This window comes from Sebastes fasciatus, chromosome 7, assembly GCF_043250625.1.
Source record: "Sebastes fasciatus isolate fSebFas1 chromosome 7, fSebFas1.pri, whole genome shotgun sequence".
NCBI classification, from domain to species: Eukaryota; Metazoa; Chordata; class Actinopteri; order Perciformes; family Sebastidae; genus Sebastes; species Sebastes fasciatus.
Window position 1 is genome coordinate 33,078,142 of NC_133801.1, and position 21,309 is coordinate 33,099,450.

Sequence of the window (21,309 nt, forward strand, 5' to 3'; positions counted from 1 at the left end):
TTGATTTGCAAGTATGTTAACATAGTTGCAACTCTTTTAATATTGCAAGTTCCTCACAGTGACCACTAGAGGGCAGTAAAACACTCTTGATGTTAAATCACAGCTCATCTCCACCGCGCAAAGACTATAATAAGACTGATGAGGGACTCCTACCTTTTAAAAAACTAATCTTTATCATAAACAAAGAACTTTGTCATGTATGTATACAATAATACAAGAACCATATAATAATAATAATACTAATAATAATCATATATTAATTAAAAATATAAATATTTGGTAAATCAGTGTTAACTGTTAAATAAACAGGTAAATAAGCAGGCTAGTTGCTGTTATATTATTTGTTAAATAAACAGGTAAAAAAACAGACTACTTTTTATTACTTGACGCTTGATTTAAAATTTCCAGTATATTCTTTCAAAATAAAAGCACCAAAGAAGTATAGCTATACACCGTGGCAACACAAAAGCGCTCGAAGCAAACGCAACAACGCCTCGGTAGCTGCTCGGTAGTGATGATGCCGCATGATTTGGGTGTGTTAAAGCCGCAGATACCTCCATGGTTAAAGCAGTTTCCGGTGCAGAATCAATGTGCACACTATGGAACTCAGACTCCCATCAACCCTTGCGACTGTATTTACAGGAACCATCTGCTTTCTGCTGACTGCTAGCCGGTCGGCTACAGTTATATTAAAGTTGTTGAAACATTGGGAAGACGTTGAGCCCGATGCTTCCTGTTCCTGTCTCTGCTCTGCTGCTACATGTAGGTCACACTCTGTCTCACAACACCTCCTGATCTGCTGACAGGACAGTCTCACTTCCTCTCTCTGACGGGACAGGTCTGTTCCTCCCAGTGCAAGCAGAGAGAAAGAGATGATGAGGCGAGCTGTGCTGAGGACCAGTGTGTTGTGATCTGTGTGTTGTGTGTGTGACAGTAGCAGTAATAATGAGAGCTGGAGTCAGGACGCAGCTGCTGGAGAGCAGATCTGCAGCTCGATGCATCCTAACCATCATTCTGGGCTCTTTACATGTGATCGCCCTCAAACCACAACTCCTCACCCGGCTCGGTGGCTCACCTTCCTCCACTGAGACCCCCATCAGCTATGACACGTTATATTTGGACCAGAAGGTGAGTTTAAAAAGTGTTTCTGTCATTTCTTATAACTGTATTTTACAAGTTTGTTTTGCACTGGTTTCTTCCTCTTTTACTTCTTTCTGTTTCACTTCCCTTTTAAATGTTTAGTTTGTACCCTATAAGGGCTGCACTTAGTGATGTAGAAAAGTAACAATTTAAATAGATACAAATAATCACCATATTTGGTCTGAAACAATAAGATAATACAGTAAATATGATCAGACTGGTGTTATAATGTCAGTAGGATCTTTACAAAACAAAACACATAAAGTCATCTGAAAATATAATTGACTGATTATTTATGACCTTTTTATTTACCACTACTGTACATTACTTGGGCTCATTGTTTGCTGTTATCTGCATCACTTGCTCTTTCTAAAATATGAATGCACTTAATTGTGTAGAAGTTGTTCATGTGTTGTTTGGGCAAACAATAGGTGTTTCCCTCAGGCTTCCTGTAGTGGAGGGAAAACCAGCACAACTGGCTGGCGTGTTCCTGCCAGCAGAGTGTAACTATCCCTTCTGGCTTCCTGCCTAAAAAGGTCTCCAGGGCCCAGTGAATGTTAAAGACTTTACCTCGGGGGGGTTGACAGATCTTCATTCAGCCTTTACATTTTCCATTTACTGTTACTTCATGGAGAATCAGATTGCATGTTGAGTGTATGTGGTGGTGCGTACAGCAGCGTAGCATCATGTTTAGTGACATGTGAACCTGACTCATCCAGTCACAAGACTGTGTTTGTGTCTTAATTACTCTCCGAGCTATTCCTGTAGTCAGGGATTCGGTGAAAGGTAAACTCAACTACGTTACCATCATTTAAAGACTGAACATGTTTAGTCAAACTTCACAGAGTCACAGTATCTGTCTGTATTTATCCTTTAACTTTCAACCCTGTTGAATATTTAAACCTGTTTCCCTGCTAAGTTGGACATTGGCCAGCTTTGCAAGCACTTTCCAAGATCCATGTTTGTTGACGCTGAGAAAAGATAATCCAGTCCATAAGAAAGTCAATCAAGTCAAACAATCCCTGATACTGTTTCAAACAACGTCGTATTAATGAGAGGATTAATAAATACTTTAGAATAACACACAGACTAAGTGTAGCCTATATTAGCAGAACACAGAATATTAGTATATTTAGAGCCACAATGATTTGTTGATTCATCATTGAAGCTGTTTTGATAATGGATTACTAATTTAAAGGTACAGTGTGTAGGATTTGGTGGCATCGAGTGGTATGATTGCAGATTGCAACCAACTGAGTACCTATCTGCTCACTCCTTCCTTTACAAGACTGCGGTAACATGAGCCGCTGATTGCAAAACTGCGGTAACGCCATTCGCCTCGCTCAGAGGCCATCCTTACCATAATAACACTACTTTAATCAAGTCAAGTCAGTTTTATTTGTATAGCCCAAAATCACAAATCACAAATTTGCCTCAGGGGGCTTTACAATCTGTACAGGATACAACACCCTCTGTCCTTTACAGTACGACCCTCACATCTGATAAGGAAAAACCCCAAAAACTTTTAACAGGGAAAAAAGTTGAGGAAACCTCAGGAAGAGCAACAGAGGAGGGATCCCCCTTCCAGGATGGACAGACGTGTAATAGATGTTGTGTGTACAGAGTAACAACATAATGAAAATACAACATAGACAATCCATATGTACAAATACATGTAATGTGAACATATGTGAGAAGGTGGATCCAGGAGGATGTCAAGCAGCTTCCCGGCGTGGCCAAACAGATAGAGCCAGAGCAACACGACCTCCTCTCCACGCCAAACAGATAGAGCCAGAGCAACACGACCTCCTCTCCACGCCAAACAGATAGAGCCAGAGCAACACGACCTCCTCTCCACACCAAACAGATAGAGCCAGAGCAACACAACCTCCTCTCCGCGCCAACCAGATAGAGCCAGAGCAACACAACGTCCTCTCCGCGCCAACCAGATAGAGCCTGAACAACACAACCTCCTCTCCGCGCCAACCAGATAGAGCCAGAGCAACACAACCTCCTCTCCACGCCAACCAGATAGAGCTTGAGCAAATACATGTAATGTGAACATATGTGAGAAGGTGGATCCAGGAAGATGTCAAGCAGCTTCCCAGCGTCGCCAACCAGATAGAGCTCAAGCAACACAACCTCCTCTCCACACCAAACAGATAGAGCGAGAGCAACACGACCTCCTCTCCATGCCAAACAGATAGAGCCAGAGCAACACAACCTCCTCTCCGCGCCAACCAGATAGAGCCTGAACAACACAACCTTCTCTCCGCGCCAACCAGATAGAGCCAGAGCAACACGACCTCCTCTCCACGCCAACCAGATAGAGCTCGAGCAACACAACCTCCTCTCCACACCAAACAGATAGAGCGAGAGCAACACGACCTCCTCTCCACGCCAAACAGATAGAGCCAGAGCAACACAACCTCCTCTCCACGCCAAACAGATAGAGCCAGAGCAACACGACCTCCTCTCCACGCCAAACAGATAGAGCCAGAGCAACACGACCTCCTCTCCACACCAAACAGATAGAGCCAGAGCAACACAACCTCCTCTCCGCACCAACCAGATAGAGCCAGAGCAACACAACCTCCTCTCCACGCCAACCAGATAGAGCTCGAGCAAATACATGTAATGTGAACATATGTGAGAAGGTGGATCCAGGAGGATGTCAAGCAGCTTCCCGGCGTCGCCAAACAGATAGAGCCAGAGCAACACGACCTCCTCTCCACGCCAAACAGATAGAGCCAGAGCAACACGACCTCCTCTCCACTCCAACCAGATAGAGCCTTAGCAACACAACCTCCTCTCCACGCCAACCAGATAGAGCTCGAGCAACACAACCTCCTCTCCACACCAAACAGATAGAGCGAGAGCAACACAACCTCCTCTCCACGCCTACCAGATAGAGCCCGAGTTTATTCATATTCCCGCGGTAAGGGGGATCCTTAAGTGTGCAATTGAAGTTCATTTCACGAATGGATGGATGGTTACATGGCTGGATTATTTGGAAACCTTAGGAGCTACGAAAGTCAGACGGCGGCTGGCGGTACCACGGTTTTACGTTACCGCAATTTCACAAGCATGTCGGAGAACTACGGTGGCCTTCCGGTAACGTAAACACATGAAAGGCTCTCTCTAGAGCCAGTGTTTGGTTTGTCCGTTCTGGGCTCCTGTAGAAACATGGCGGACCCTCTCCCTATGTAGATTTGAAGGGCTCATTCTATACTACTACTATTATACACTAATGAAAACATAGTTCTGAATATTATATTCCATTTCTGCTAATAGATGAAATGCTACACACTGGTCCTTTAAGTCAGTGTGATGCCAGATTCTCAAATGTGAGGATTTTCTGCTTAACCTTGTATTACATAGTTGGTAGATTAAATATCTTTGTGTTTTGGACTGTTGTTCAAACAAAACAAGACATTTGATTCCTTCACGTTGGGCTCTAGGAAAGTGTGATGAGCATTTTTCACTATTTTCTGATGTTTTATAGACCAAACGTTGAATTGATTAATCAATAAATAATTGGCAGAAAATAACAGATAGTTGCAGTCCTAAGTATAATATTTACAATGTGTATGCACAAAACAGTGTTTGGATTAAGCGACACAATACTCCACACCTGGTCCAACCCACGACATCCTGCCTAATCAGCCACGCTGACAACAAGATAAAGACCATTTCCTCCCTTCTGACGTCTATTGTCTTGTCTGATGTGCTTTCTTTGGCCAATCAACAAGAAATTGCTCGCTTCTTCTCGACAAGTACAACAAATAAAATCCCTGTAATCGACTTTTCAGTCGCAGTAGCAACAAGTCTGACTTTTTTTGAATTTTTACAAAAGAATCCTAAATCATGCTGCGTTTTTTCTGCACACTCTGTGGGACAAGCTGCCGTGAGGAGGAGAGCACCGAGTGATCTAGAAGAGGAAATCCTCTTGGATGCATTTTGCCTCCAGACAATGAATGGAAGTGTCCTTTTAGCATCCTCCAAATTAAGTGTTGTAGTTTACTGGAGCTTGTGCTTTGCTTGTTTCCCCCTCATGTCTTCATTTGCTCGACTGTAACACAACAGATGCAATCTCTTTTCTTGTGGAATACTTAAAGTTCTGCTCCAGTGGATGTGCAGTGTGTGAACTGAATTTTAATTGGAACAAAGTGCTGCCTGCAGTGACCACATGGTGGCACTACTCGTCAGGGTGTGGATTTGTGAGAATAAGCTTTTGTGATGTGAATACTGAGTGGGTGAAAGTGATACAGAACTCACCAGGGGTCCTGTTGGAGAAGCGCCACCACTTTAGTTTGGCATTTTAGTTTATAGGAATATTTCTGTTTGCATTGCAACAGAATTTGGCTTTCGAGAATTGAAGAGTTTCACTCCCACTCTACCATTTTACAACCCTGGTATGAATAGAAAATAACTAATGTGACAAATATATATATTTTTCTTTTTAAAGGACATACGGCAACTTAAATGCTTTATTCACAAAATGCTAACATTACACTTTGTATGTCCGATACAACTGCAACTTATTCTGCTGCCATACTGCCGAACTTCTCCTTTAAACTGTCTCATGCTCCCCTCGCACTTAAAAGCACTGCCAAGCGCTAAGGAGTCGAGGCTTGAATGAACACATTGAGGCCCCAGAATCTTTTTGGTGTCACTGGCTCATAAAATTGCTGCCTCCTTTGTGTCCACTGAGGAGGGAAGTGAGCGAGGAGGGGGGAAAAAACAAAACAGAAACATTTTGTATTAAGCGTTGGTGCCGTTTCAAGGGTTGGACAACACTCGGCAGCCTCGCGGGGCCGTCTTCTCTGTGAAGTTGTTGGTTTCTTTCTGTTTTTGTTTAATAAAGAATACAGGAAATAGAGTTGAAAGAGGAAGACACCCCAGAATCCCCGAGGTTGGATGGAAGGGATATCTCGGAGCTCATCTAAAGTGGAACTAATGTGGCATCCCTTAAAGTGGCTCCAACATATTTTAATACAAATTGGGGCTAATTACCCCCGAATCCAACCTCGGGACCGTCGTTTCACAACGCCACAGTTGGCACCGGGCCAGATATCTGTTGATCACACCCAGCTCAGAGCTGTTTATGTGCACTGGACTGCATCCTCTGAAATGCTATGTGTAGATTTTAACGTCAGCAAATAATTGTCACATTAAGTTTTCTCTCAACAAGTGTGACCGATGCACCAGAGACATTTAAATTTGATGTTTACATGTTGCACTTTTAAAGCTGCAGTCGGTGACTTTGAGCAAATTCTGATAAAAAAAAGTGATTTTTATAAAACTGTCACTATATAGTAGTGCATGAGACAGAAAATCCCCCCCAAAAAATCATGTTCATCTACCTCCTCTTAGTGCTCCGAGTGGCATTTGCAAGATTTCACAGCGCTGAAAGAAAACAACCAATCAGAGCCGAGGAGTCTATACAGCAGCGGTCAATCACTGTTAGCAAAACTTGGGAACTCTGATCAAACTGTCAAACTAGGCAGCGCTGATCAAATATGAATCAATATTCTGTTAATGTAACAGTGTTAATTACGTTAACAAAAACTATGACGAAATATGTTCGTCAACGGCCTTTGGAGACGATGACGAGACGACCAACAACGTGCAGCTGCAGCAGGGCTCAGGCCATCTCTGTCCTTCTTGTCTCACACCTCAATCCTGACAATTGTGCTACTAAAATACATAAAGTTAGCGGTTATAGCGGTAACGCATATTTTTACATGTCTGGTGGGCAGATTGGCTCTCCTAACAGACCGGTGGGTGTGACTGAACATCATTAATGAGCAGGAGTCAGGAGGACTCACACTAACTGAAAAGCTGCATTCTTGATCATTCAGCCTGTGTTTTTCATCAAATCAAATGACTTTTTGGTGACTAAAACTGGACTGAAACGTTTTGAGTTGTCGTCGACTAAAACTAGACTAAAACTATGAAGGATAAAAATGACTAAAATGTGACTGAAACATCAGAAACATCTTGTAGTGTACCGTTTAGCTGTAAAATGAGGCGGGCAGTGCTTGGTATTTCCTCAACTGTTCTCAACAAGGCGACCGGGTCACAAACTTTCTCATTTAACAGCTAAACAGTACACTACAAGATGTTTCTGAAAATATTTGAGGAGAAACATATGCAGAATATTGATGTATAATTGATCAGCACTGCCTAATTTGACAATCTGAAAAAATTGGAGTTTCACCATCACTGATTGACAGCTGCTGTTTTTGTGCGGGCGTGGTAGAAACTTGTAAATGCCATTAGGAGCACTAGGAGGAGGCAGAGGAACATGATTTTTTTCCACAAATGATCTGTCTCATGCACTACTGTCAGGATATAGTGACCGTTTTATAAATATAACTTTTTATCATATTTGCTGAAAGTTACCGACTGCAGCTTTAAGTAAGTAAGTTGCACTGTTCGGCTACTCTGAGAGCAATTATGATGTCTGTTATCACTTGAGTACATTTAAGATTATGCACTAGTTTTATTTTTTTTATTTGTTCTAGATCGACCATTTTGGTTTCCTAGAGGATGGCACGTTCAAACAGAGATACCTCGTGTCTGACAAACACTGGCAGCAGCCTGGAGGACCTATTTTGTTCTACACTGGCAATGAAGGCGACATCACCTGGTTCTGCAACAACACTGTAAGTATCCCATGTGTGACCTTGTATTTACACTGCACATGATTCTCACTCTGATTCAACACCTGTCATTGTTTTCTCTGTAGGGCTTCATGTGGGAAACTGCGGAGGAGTTGGGCGCCATGCTGGTTTTTGCAGAACATCGTTACTATGGAGAGTCCCTGCCATTTGGACCAGACTCTTACAGCGTAAGTGAAGATGCAGTGTTACACTTGGAGTACATCTAAGTCTGATTAAAATCTGATTAAATATGTTTAATTACATGTTTTTTGTTTCCAGCCAGTAAAAATTTAACAATACTAACAAAAGCATGCCTTATATTTTAAGATATTTATTCGAAAAGAGTGTGTGTGTGTGTGTCCATTCTGAAATTCTAGTATTTGCTAGCTAAAGGTGTCAAATTTCGCTGTCAGTGCCAGTAAATAATTTTACATGTACTGTATATAAGGGCTGTCAATCGATTAAAATAGTTAATCGCACATTTTTTATCTGTTCAAAATGTACCTTAAAGGGAGATTTTTAAGTATTTAATACTAAAATATGCTTCCTTTATGCAAATATACTGTATAAATATTGTCCAGAAACCCTCGCAGGTACTGCATTTAGCATAAAAAAACTATGCTCAAATCATAACATGGCAAACTGCAGCCCAACAGGCAACAACAGCTGTCAGTGTGTCAGTGTGCTGACTTGACTATGACTTGCCCCAAACTGCATGTGATTATGATAAAGTGGGCATGTCTGTAAAGGGGAGACTCGTGGGTACCCATAGAACCCATTTACATTCACATATCCAGAGGTCAAGGGACCCCTTTGAAAATGGCCATGCCAGTTTTTCCTCACCAAAATGTTGCGTAACTTTGGAGCGTTATTTAGCCTCCTTCACGGCAAGCTAGTATGACATTGTTGGTACCAATGGATTCCTTAGGTTTTCTAGTTTCATATGATACCAGTATCTCCACTTGAGCCCGCTACAACCTAAAAATCACAAGTTGTGTTAATGCGTTAAAGAAATTAGTGGCGTTAAAACAAATTTACATTAAGGCGTTATTATCGCGTTAACTTTGACAGCCCTAGTATATATATTCTTTTTTTCAGACATTCAAACCTAATTTTGCAACAATACTTGTCATTCGCTTGCAGGACGGCAAACACCTGAACTACCTGACCTCAGAGCAGGCCCTGGCAGATTTTGCAGTGCTGATTCAGAACCTGAAGAGCTCTTTACCTGGAGCTCAGCAGAGCCCCGTCATCGCTGTCGGAGGTTCCTATGGAGGGATGCTCGCCGCCTGGTTCAGGATGAAGTACCCCAATGTAGTTGTTGGGTAAGATATCAGTACAGGTCTGCGGGCCTTCAGGTTGGATTCTCCCAAAGATGTAGCGGGAAACTTTGTATAATTTTGCAGCTCCAAACCATAGCAAATGGTAAAGGAAAGGTTTTAGCTTCATGACCTAGAAATCAAACAACAGGGCTTGCTATGCTATGATCAGCAAACCATTGACTTCTACAACTCCTTTGTAATCACTATGCAAACATGTTACACAAATTCTATAAAGATGACCCAGGATAGTGGATGTGCAGCTTGTGTAATTTTGAGAAATGCAAAGTGGAAATGTTTTTGCTTCTTATTGTATTTCAGAGCTCTGGCAGCCTCCGCACCAATATGGCAGTTCCCTGGTATGGTGCCATGTGGAGACTTCTACAAAATAGTCACACAGGACTTTGCCAGCAGCGGCTATAACTGTGATGCAAACATCAGAAAGTCTTGGAAGGCTATTAACAACGTCTCTTCCACTGGTAAGTCGCACAGTCAAGATGGTCAAGATGATTTATCTTATCCGTCATATTGTACATTTGAATTATTCAGAATGCTAAATTAACCATGTTTCATCTTCTATATGAGGAAGGCTCCCTGGATTTTAAGAGTTCCTACACGTTTGTCCATAGTGTCTACATTTGTGAGTTTGATTAATTGTCTACTAAAGCCTGCAACCAGACAGCTGTTACTAAAACTTGTTGTATAAAGTGGGTATAAAGTCTGGAGCCTCTCCGCAGAGGACAGATTGTAATGTGTGGATCCATAAAATTTACAACCTCTATAACTCAGACTACCTTAGTTCTTTAGTATTCCGCTCAGATCTGAATAAGAAAGTGTGCCCACAGGATCCCCTGGTACCTTTTCCATTTTCACCAGCTTAAACTGTAGGAGTAAGCTTTACTGAATTGAGTGCTACTTTTTATTCCTATCACACCGTTAGTGTTAACAGTACACCAATAAAAAAAGTTGATACCACTTTCTAATAAGGTACTCCTTATAAAGGGTTTATAAGCTGTAATTAATGGCTTGATTTATTGTTATTAAATCATTTAATGCTTTATAGACCAGTTATAAGCTATTATTAAGAACAACTTTCAGGTTTCAAGGTTAGAGAAAATCCTCCTCCAGCATAAATTAGCCCTTAAAGTCATTATGACTTAATACATTAAAGGTTCTATATGCGGGATTTATAGAGCATTAATATAGCAGCAAGCAACTGTTTGCTATGTAATGATACAGAAGAGTAATGTCTACCTGAGCAGAGAATGAAGTCACACTCCCTCTGTCTGTGTTGTAATCCGAGCTTCTCTGTGTTTTGTTGACATAGTCGGGCCGGCCGCACGTGCATGTTAGTGCATGTCAGTGCATGTGAGGCCGCCGGTCTTCTCTGCACCCACGGCGTCATCGCAGAAGGGTAACGCCCACCCACCAATTGCCTTCCAGGTTAACACTGTAAGCTCGGTCAGCATTGTTAGCGCTGTTAGCACCGTTAGCTGCTAGCCGACGGCTCAGCTGTCGCCATGTTGAGAGCTGTATGGAGGCAATAGATATGCTCTGAATTCCGTATAGAGATCCTTTAAGTTAGGGATGCACCGATACCGGATCGGATATCGGGCCGATACTGACTAAAATAGCTTGATCGGATATCGGGGAGAATGGGGCAGATCTATTCAATTAAATTCTATGTTTATATACCATATATATTATATACTGGTATTTTAATTTCTGTTTACCAAGTTGCTGGTGTACAATTTATTATTTTGATAATAAGTATCATTCAGTTAATTTAAATCCATGTATTTATCGGTACTCTGTATCAGTAGATACCCAAAGCCCAGGTATTGCTATCGGTGTTGGGACTGAAAAAGTCGGGATCAGTTCATCCTTTCTTTAAGTTAATAAGTTAACTTCAAGTTAATAAGTGAACTTATTAACTTTAAGTCGGGATCAGTGCATCCCTACTTTAAGTTAATAAGTTAACTTCAAGTTAATAAGTGGACTTATTAACTTAAAGTAGGGATCAGTGCATCTCTACTTTAAGTTAATAAGCAAACTTCAATTTAATAAGTGGACTTATTAACTTAAAGTAGGGATCAGTGCATCTCTACTTTAAGTTAATAAGCAAACTTCAATTTAATAAGTGAACTTATTAACTTTAAGTCGGGATCAGTGCATCCCTACTTTAAGTTAATAAGTTAACTTCAAGTTAATAAGTGAACTTATTAACTTTAAGTCGGGATCAGTGCATCCCTACTTTAAGTTAATAAGTTAACTTCAAGTTAATAAGTGAACTTATTAACTTAAAGTAGGGATCAGTGCATCTCTACTTTAAGTTAATAAGCAAACTTCAATTTAATAAGTGGACTTATTAACTGGCAACAGCTGGAACCAAAATATTCCCTGTAGAAGTGGGATGCAGGGGATTCGTAGCAACATCTACGACCAGTCTGTTGAATAAAATGGGGGTGAGGGGTCACTCCCTCCAACAAGCAATCAAGTCTGTGTCAAATGCAGCAACAAAAAAAAGCAGCAAAGGCTTTGGATCAAAAGGAAAGACAGCAACTGGGTATCAAGATGAAGACAGGAGGGTATTGAGGGGGGGATTGAAACATCTAGTTCTATAAACTCTACTACACAACCTGGCAACCCAAAAGTGTTTCTTATTAATGGCTTATAACTGTTGTATAAAACATTAGTGAATGATTAACAACAATGAATGAAGGCATTAGTTAGAGCTTATAAATTCTTTACAAAGGGTGCCTTGTTAGAAAGTGGCACCAATCTATCCCATCGCTTTCATCCACATCAGATATTTATTCTCATGCTGTATGTTTTTGAATATTTGTGTACAGAAAATGTCACTCCACTCATAGGCCAGGCATGTATTGGAGCCAGGGCACTCAGAAGCTGTATTGAAAATTCACAACAATCGTTATGAATGACATCCCGTGACAGTATAGCCTGGTATTTGTCATTATCAGCCAAAATACAATTAAACATGGGAAACATCTGGGCGACCCAGAAGCTTGAAATAGATGGATGCTGGTTGTCACCTTGTGTGTATCTTTCCTGTGAGCATCTGTCCCAAAAACTTGAGATTCTGAGCACTGAAATTGATGGCAGAGCCGTAAATAGCAGAGGATTTGCTCCACCTAAAGTTCTCTTCTGTTCCACTAGCTTTCAGTTCTGTGTTTCTTCATGAGGGTTTCTGCCACCACGCTCTTCTGAAAAGATGAAACATTAACGTATTCTGTACATATTCTAAATTAAGTGAATATTTACTCCTTAAGTTTGAGCACCCTGTCACTTCAATCACGATAAGAAAATGATTATTTTATTAGCATTTAGCAGCTGAACCTATCATGAGGTTTTGATAGCATACCTGTGAAGACCCATGGGAGCTGTAGTCGTTAAACGCTAACAAAATAACCTTTGCTTTATGTTGGATAAAACGACAAATGTCAAATTTTAGCACCCAGCAGTAGACATAAATGCAGTCACATGAAAAAGGATTTACTAATGTAGTGACATTGAATACTTTTTTGCTCTCTTTTGACAAGCGTCTGGGCTTCAGTGGCTGTCAGAAGAATTCAGTTTATGCGCCCCTCTTAAAAACAAGAATGATGCCGTCGCCTTCAAGAGCTGGCTTCAGGAGACCTGGGTGAATCTGGCTATGGTGGACTACCCCTACGAGGCAAACTTCCTGCAGCCGCTTCCTCGCTGGCCGATCCAGGTACAAACAGACACTAGTAAAATACTGCCTCTAAGAGTCTAAACAGTATTTTGAAAACCCAAACCAAAAAATATCCAATAACATTTAATACAGGGCTGTTCAAAGTTAACGCGTTGACGCAAATTTGTTTTAACGCCACTAATTTCTTCAATGCATTAACGCAGCTTGCGATTTTTAGGTTGTAGCGGGCTCAGTTTTAAAGCTAGAAGATACTGGCATATGAAACTAGAAAAAACCTAAGGAATCCAACCAACCATGTCATACTAGCTTGTTGTGAAGGAGGCTAAATAACGCTCTAAACTGGTGCTAAATTTTGGCGAGGAAAAACTGGCATGGCCATTTTCAAAGGTGTCTCTTGACCTCTGACCTCCAGATATGTGAATGAAAATGGGTTCTATGGGTACCCACGAGTCTCCCCTTTACAGACATGCCCACTTTATGATAATCACATGCAGTTTGGGGCAAGTCATAGTCAAGTCAGCACACTGACACACTGACAGCTGTTGTTGCCTGTTGGGCTGCAGTTTGCATTGTTATGATTTGAGCATATTTTCTAATGCTAAATGCAGTACCTGTCAGGGTTTCTGGACAATATCTGTCATTGTTTTGTGTTGTTAATTGATTTCCAATAATAAATATATACATACATTTGCTTAAATCAAGCATATTTGTCCACTCCCATGTTGATAAGAGTATTAAATACTTGACAAATCTCCCTTTAAGGTACATTTTGAAGAGATAAAAAATGTGCGATTAATCGCGATTAAATATTATAATCGATTAAAAGCCCTAATTTAAAGTTCTAGTTCAACTTCAGATAGATTGACTGTCAAAGGTCTTTACTGTATTGCAACTTTAAATTTTGTTTGTCTTTAGTTAAGCGCCTGATTTGGCCTGACAGCCTGTCCTTTAATTGAAGTGAATGTACGATTCAGCCGATTGTGCTGCAAGTGTTTGTTGTGGTCTTCCAAGCTTTTGTTTACAACAGCTGTCAATTAACTTCATTAATATTCATAAGGATCTAGTTTCTTTTCGATTTGAAGTATTCTTTAGATGAGCAGCTACGAGTAAGCCACCGTTCTTTTCTTCTCCCCGTACCAATGGTCCTTTCATTTGCACACTCCGTCAGATCTCTGAGGTGTTCTTCTTAGGACGCTCACATGGCACCGCAGAAAGAGGACATTTGCCCAGAGCAGCTCATGAGGCCATTAAAACAAAGGTCCACCACTCTCATTTGAATGAGACTGTAACAAATACTTCACTAGGCACTTGATGTGTGAAAAAAATAATCGCATAACCTGCCAACATTGAAAAAAAACAAAAAAAAAACTGCAATCATGTAATGTGGCAATTTTTTTTTTTTTTTAACTCTCAGCATAACAAAACGTCCTTTGTTTTCATGTGAAAGAGCTTGTGACAGTATAGCGGCTGTTTTGCGGAGGCTGATTGACTTGGATGCAGTGTATTCTACCAGTCACCTTGGCACGTCACGTGCATAAACCAAGCTCTGCTATTGACCCCCGACTCTCTGTTTGGTGCCTCAACACCCCTACGAGCCCCATACAGCAGACTCGCACTAAAACTTTAACTAGTGTGATACATTTTTCTATTTGTTTATCATTTAGCTACTGAATAGATCCAGCAGCACCATGTCAGGTGACATAAACACTAAATGGTCATTTTGAGTTTTTTGGCTCCAAGCCTTTAATGTATGCGACCCCTATGGGTGGTTTAAGCGGTTTAGGCAGTGGGTGCAAAGAGGAGCTTTTTTAATGACAAAGCTAATGTGATTATCTGAGTGAGTGTGAGAACGGGGTATTGAGGGCTTAGAGGAGGGAAATCTGTTGGCAGAGATGAATGTATAAGCCTAATCCTATCTGAAAAGTAAGGAGAAGATGCTTTGGAGCAATTGCAGTGTTTTTTTTCACGGTATAAATCTTTGGTTGGACATGTCTGTGGCCCTCCTCATCCATCGACCACCAACTCCTCCCCGGCCCGCAGACAAAAGCCTTAGTAACAGACTCCACACTAGCGCAGCTCCCCTCCAACCTCCAAACAAGAAAGCCCAGTTTCTCTGCCTCACAAAGAGCGCAGAACAACAGCCACGGCCAACTCTGCTGCTGCAACCATAACAACACGCAGTGAAATTAAACACAAGCTCAAACGCAAATATTTATCATCCACGCTATTAATTCTGAGAAATCAACCGTGGTCAAACAAAATGGTAGTAAGGAGAGCAAAACCTTTACATTTAAATCATTTACATCATTGGCTTTAAGTAACGCTTTTCCCTCTCGTGCCAAGATTAGAGCAATAAATTCCAGTTCATTCCAGGGAATTTCATATGCAAATCAGGCGCCACCACGTTTTATGTGGAAAAACACTTTATGGGCCACAAGAAAGCAATCTCCAGTCTTGTAAACAGCCTTGGATATAAGGAAATTAGATATTTATATTTTTCTCTTTAATGCTATTTAAAAAGAAAACGCTCGAAGCTGTTAATAGCTTTAACAGCTTTCCTAAACTGTAATGTTGTCATTAATTAATTCTTTTGTGTTTTGCTTGTTAACGTGTTATGTTTTCAAGGTGGTGTGCAAGTATCTTGCTTTGGATCCCACTGTGACCGACTACCAGCTGCTGCACGGTGTCTCCCAAGCAGCAAAGGTCTACTACAACTACACCGGAAGCGCTTCCTGTCTCAACACATCTCAGACGGCGACCGGCAGCCTCGGCCTCCTCGGCTGGTTCTACCAGGTGCGGTAACGCAGAGCGCGGGGGATCTGTCTCGCTGAATAAATCGCAGCACAGATGTGTCAGTGGGCAGCTTTACCTGTCACGATGAATACGTGTTCAATCCCTTTTTCCCAGGCCTGCACAGAGATGGTGATGCCCATGTGCACAGATGGCGTCCAGGACATGTTTGAACCTGAGGAGTGGAACTTCAAGGCCTTTTCTGACGAGTGTAACGCCATGTTTGGCGTCAGGCCACGAGCCGACTGGGCTGGCACGGTCTACGGGGCGAAGGACATCGCCGCACACAGCAACATCGTCTTCAGGTAAACATGGTTTGTTTGACTTAGGCAGAAGGTGCTCTGCTACTTCTTTCACACCAATGACCAGGGTCAGACCAGGGTTATCTGACCCATATTCAACCCTTCTTTTGTCAGCTCAAACCAAGCCAGTCAACACGGGTTATTCTCAGTTCAGATACAACCTGGGTCACAACCTGGGAGCAATGCATACCAATTAGCTTAGGTGCTAGAATTTGACAGGGGGCGGGGGTTACACCTCTAGAGGACTATAGAGGCCCTGTTCAGACCTGGTATTAACATGCGTACTGAGTGATCCGAAACACAAGTGGACAGCTTTAAGTACGTCTGTTCACACCACATGCATCTCCAGTGACCACTTGTGATCCGATCTCACTTCCCCGCTCTAAACACGTAGTAAACACACGGCTAATACAGCAGACCTTGTGATGTAATGGTACAAGAATGTCAGTAGTAATATTCTACATATTCATGAATTCAGGTACATTTTATGAACATCAAAGTATAAGGTTATTGTACCGGCGGCCTCCGGGGACCTCCGTGCCGCCTGCACCGCTGCCTTTGCCAGGCATCAGCAGTGTACAGAGCTTCAGAGAGCCGGGGATGAGAGCGGGCATCAGCTCCGTGCAAAGCAGCGGAACAAAAACACCGACACATCTCTGACAGTATGATAATAATGCACTTCCCGTGTCTAGTCTGATAGTCTGTAGATATGTAGTCTATAGATACGATACATTTTAATAAAATACAGTTGTACCGACAGAATACAGTAGAGCACAGAAGGTGTTTCCATGCTGCCAGGCAGACAAGCCCTCATGTCTGCCTGTCTATTTACATGAGGAGCACAGTGAGACCCCGCGGATCCCAGCGGGATGTCAGTTGTGTAGGCGGTCCTTAATGTGGCCCAGGACACATTGACGTACACACTGCTAAAAATGTGGTCTGAGTGATCGGATCTAAATCAATGCGTCTTGAGTGCGTTCACACCTGTACTCAAAGCTGTCCAATTGTGATCGGATCTCTGAGGACGCATGTTATTACCAGGTCTGAACAGTGCCAGAGTGAGGGGATGATAGTGGCATCATCAATGTGTGCAAAAAGGTCAAATGTCACAGAATGATGCATGTTTTTGGAATAATATGGTGTAAATATAGTACATACAGCATGTTTACCTTTGTTAAATGATAAATTGTTATGTTATGTGGAGCTTTAATGTATGCAAAAACATACAGACAACATACAGATTTGCAGTATCTGTCAGTCAACACTCATTTATCATATATTAGACTACATTGTGCTATCTAATATGATAATATACATTTACAAAAGGATTAGAAATGTATGAAGACTGAAATGTATATTTCATTCACTCCACCATCCCAGCAATGCTTTGCTACATATAGTAGACCTACTAAAGTTTTTCAGCTGGACATGTGGCAAAAGAGCTTGTCCAAATGTAATAAAATGAGTTTATATTTCATGAACTTTGCCCATTGCTCGATAATGTAATGAACCAGGACTGGGTTTGTTACTTTATAACGGATGTAACAGGTGACGGTTGTATCTTTTTGCAGGTATATTTTGAAATGTTCTGTTTCTTCTGGGTTTGTCTGGTGCAGTGAAAGCCATTGAAGTGCTGATTTTGAGTACCCACCTGGGTAGCCACAGGAGGTAGTAGACACAAGTTTGTAAAACTTAAATGAAAAAGCACCGACTCTGGTGTGGCTCAATCACAAACACTAAGGTGGGTCTGAATAGGTTGAATACCAATTAGCAGCTTTTGTCAAGCTATAAAAACGTCTGGCAATCAGAACTTTTATATGTGAGTTTTCAAAGCAACTCAAAAAAAAACATCATAACATGCCAATCATGTAAAAAACAGCACTGACAAAAAGGACCAGCAGTTTTAATTTGTAACTAACAGACCATGTGGGAGGGTGACAGATATTGACATACAACCATATGCAGCGGTGGTTTAGTCAGTTAATATTAAAGCACATTCTATGATGTTTTTACTCTTCTTAAATCTGTATTTTATGTCCATTATCTTTTTTATTGGGAAGTTCTGGTGTTGAAAAGTGCTATTTAAGTAAACTGACTTACTTGTGAAGTTGACGCAGCCCTGTAGGCAACATAAAATTTTTTATGAATAATAAATTAATTTACTTTATACTAGGGCTGTCAATCGATTAAAATATTTAATCAAAATGAATCGCATGATTGACCATAGTCGATCACGATTAATCGCAAATTAATCTGACGTTTTATCTGATCAAAATGTACCTTAAAGGGAGATTTGTCAAGTATTTAATACTCTTATCAACATGGTAGTGGGCAAATATGCTTGCCTATGCAAATGTATGTATATATTTATTATTGGAAATCAATTAACAACACAAAACAATGACAAATATCGCCCAGAAACCCTCACAGGTACTGCATTTAGCATAAACAATATGATCAAGTCATAACATGGCAAACTCAATCTCAACAGGCAACAACAGCTGTCAGTGTGTCAGTGTGCTGACTTGACTATGACTTGCCCCAAACTGCATGTGATTATCATAAAGTGGGCATGTCTGTAAAGGGGAGACTCGTGGGTACCCATAGAACCCATTATTGTTCACATATCTTGAGGTCAGAGGTCAAGGGACCCCTTTGAAAATGTTCATTTTTTCCTCGCCAAAATTTAGTGGAAGTTTGAAGCGTTATTTAGCCTCCTTTGCAACAAGCTAGTATGACATGGTTGATACCAATGGATTCCTTAGGTTTTCTAGTTTCATATGATGCCAGTATCTTCACTATAGCTATAAAATTACAACCTCAAAATCAGAAGTCGCGTTAAAGAAATTAGTGGCGTTAAAACAAATTTGCGTTAACATGTTATTATCGCGTTAACTTTGCCAGCCCTACTTTATACACTTTATACTTTGTTTATACAAACAATTCTACCAAAAGTCACCAATGATGTTATTGTGTGGCTCTAAATGAACAGCCTAATATGTGGTACACATGTGGTGTCTGATCATATATTTCCAGTGCTCACTGTCTCTGCTGTTGTGTTTCAGTAACGGAGGACTGGACCCATGGTCGGCTGGTGGAGTGACTTCCAACATAACAGATTCTCTGGTTTCTGTTCTGATTCCCGACGGAGCCCACCACTTGGACCTCCGCTACAGCAATGACCATGACCCACCTTCAGTACGCGTGGCCCGGGCGTTAGAGGTGATGTATTTTCGAGAGTGGATCAGTCAGGCTAAAAAGACACCTCAAACTGCATCAACCCCCTAGTCCTCTATAAAAGCAGCCCAGTGTGACCCAACCGGGGTTGCATATATAGCTTTAATCAGCGTTACACGGTATTTCACAGGGTGCTCTCTGCATCATCATGCCAAAGTTTGTGCCTTTTTTTAAATGAATGTTGGGGATGATTTTTTTTAACAATGAATGATGACATTTTTATTTAAAAATGTTAACACAACACTTGATTTTAATAATGTCATTAATCACGTGAGAGTGTTTTAAGCTTAATCATGTAGCCATGTTCAGTGCTGGAGTATCAGACTGCAATCTTCTTTCACCTAAATGAGACACACTCCATTTCTTTATGCCAAACTATAAATATATCTAAGGGCTCGGAGAGGTACTGCATTATGAGATCAAATGAGATTGACTTTCTTTCTTAATCACATTATCGTCATCAAAAGACTGGATCATCCTCATTTAGTTTTTTCCCCAGTTTGTTGTCAGTCAGTGTTACAATCAGGGATACATTCATTCATTCAAATCTTTACTTTCATTTTTGTCTTTTAGTTTCATCATTTACAAATTGACACCCCTTATGTCTTTGTTGTTGTCAGTCTTGTTGATTAGCCGTTGTTATCACTCAGGTGTATTTGCTCTTTCAAAATAAGCTTCTTAACACTTAAAGAAGTGTCAGGAGAAAAGTTGTAAATGTCCTCTGCACAGAGTGTAATATTAAACTTATTGTTCACAGACAACAGTGCCTTCCTCACTCTTTAAGTGTTCTATTTATGTCTCATACCACCTTTATTTAATATGCTGTCATTCCCAGAAAACACGTCTTCCAGTGAAACTAATTAAAAAAAGCTACTAATGATATTGTCATATAATCTTTCTAATTGTCTTTTGATCATATATGGATGTACTGTTGCTCTGTCAAGCCGACTCTTTGTCACGTTTTAGAGAGACTGAGGCTTTTAAGTTACTTCCTACGTAGCAGGAACAATCGCATGTGCCTGAGATTTAATAAAAACCCAATCGGAGGAGGCCAATAAAGTCAGTGGTGGGAGATTATTGCAGCTCCGCCTGCTGACCTCACCCCCGTGGACCAACCTGTGGGATTCCCCCTGGCACGCATTCATTCACTGGCTGCCATTAAAGCTCTAAATTGCAGCACCGAGGCAGCCCATAGACCTGGTTTGTTCCCCCCTGCTAGTAATATTATTAATACAACTCCTGGGGTGCCGGAGAGGTTGAGAAGGGTTGATGGAAGGTTAAGAGTGGATGCGGGAGTCGGCAGGGACCAAGAAGTCTTTTGTAGTTCACCATGAAGTCACAGTTTTTTTTTTTCGTTTTTTTAAGTCAATCTAAAAGACTCCTGAAATACTAAGACTAAAACACTTTGACTGGCAATGAAAACACGTCTTTTGAACTATTCTGGCCGTTTCTTTTCCTCCCCCCTTCTGTTAAATCAAACATTCCTGACATGACATGACTTTGTGAAGCAGACGGGGTAACATGTCCTGCACTGGTATGTGGGTTGATTTTCTACCGGGCGACACAAAGCCTGACTTCCCAACATTTTGTCACAGGCTTGACTGGATTTCAGACGCCCCAGTAGAAAGAAACATAGCTAAACATGGGGGAGGACGGGGTCTCCGCCACTAAATGCCGTCCTTAAACTTTTTTCTCAGGACTTTGAGAGGTCATTAATTTTGCCAGGCTTTTCTTAGTCTCTGACACCGGCCATCAATCAAAGGTGTTATTAGTATTCTCTCGACCCCAAACTCCGAGTACGTCCCTGCTCAGACAGGGACCACACAGTAGTAGGAAGAGATTAAGCCTGTGTGTGTCACATCACGTTGCACCGAGCACCCCGCTCCCTTGGAGTTGGGTGCTGCTGAATAAGTAAATTCTCAGGGACTGCCTGGTGTTTAACAATATCTGAACAATATGGATCTGTAACAATTTGGTTGTGGGAAAAGGCGCATCAGATTACTAATGATTTTCTCCAAATTAAAATTCTCCAAAGCTCCAAACATAATGAGTTTTTGAAAATTCAATCTGTAGTTTGACCTCTGTGATTAATGCTAAAATAAACGCTGGTCCATTATAGGAATTTAAAAACTAAATTTACACTTAATGCCTTGAGAGTG

General features: G+C 41.2%; 1 protein-coding gene across 1 annotated transcript; it reads left to right on the plus strand.

Annotated features, from left to right (window-relative positions):
* The first annotated feature begins 636 nt into the window (after nucleotides 1–636).
* prcp (prolylcarboxypeptidase (angiotensinase C)) lies at nucleotides 637–19,911 on the plus strand. The gene is made up of 9 exons (XM_074640416.1): nucleotides 637–1,128; nucleotides 7,671–7,811; nucleotides 7,895–7,996; nucleotides 8,952–9,133; nucleotides 9,449–9,606; nucleotides 12,688–12,860; nucleotides 15,447–15,614; nucleotides 15,729–15,916; nucleotides 18,979–19,911. Exons 1-9 carry the CDS (start codon nucleotides 946–948, stop codon nucleotides 19,199–19,201), a joined length of 1,518 nt encoding a protein of 505 aa, XP_074496517.1. The 5' UTR covers nucleotides 637–945; the 3' UTR covers nucleotides 19,202–19,911.
* The last annotated feature ends 1,398 nt before the right edge of the window (nucleotides 19,912–21,309 follow it).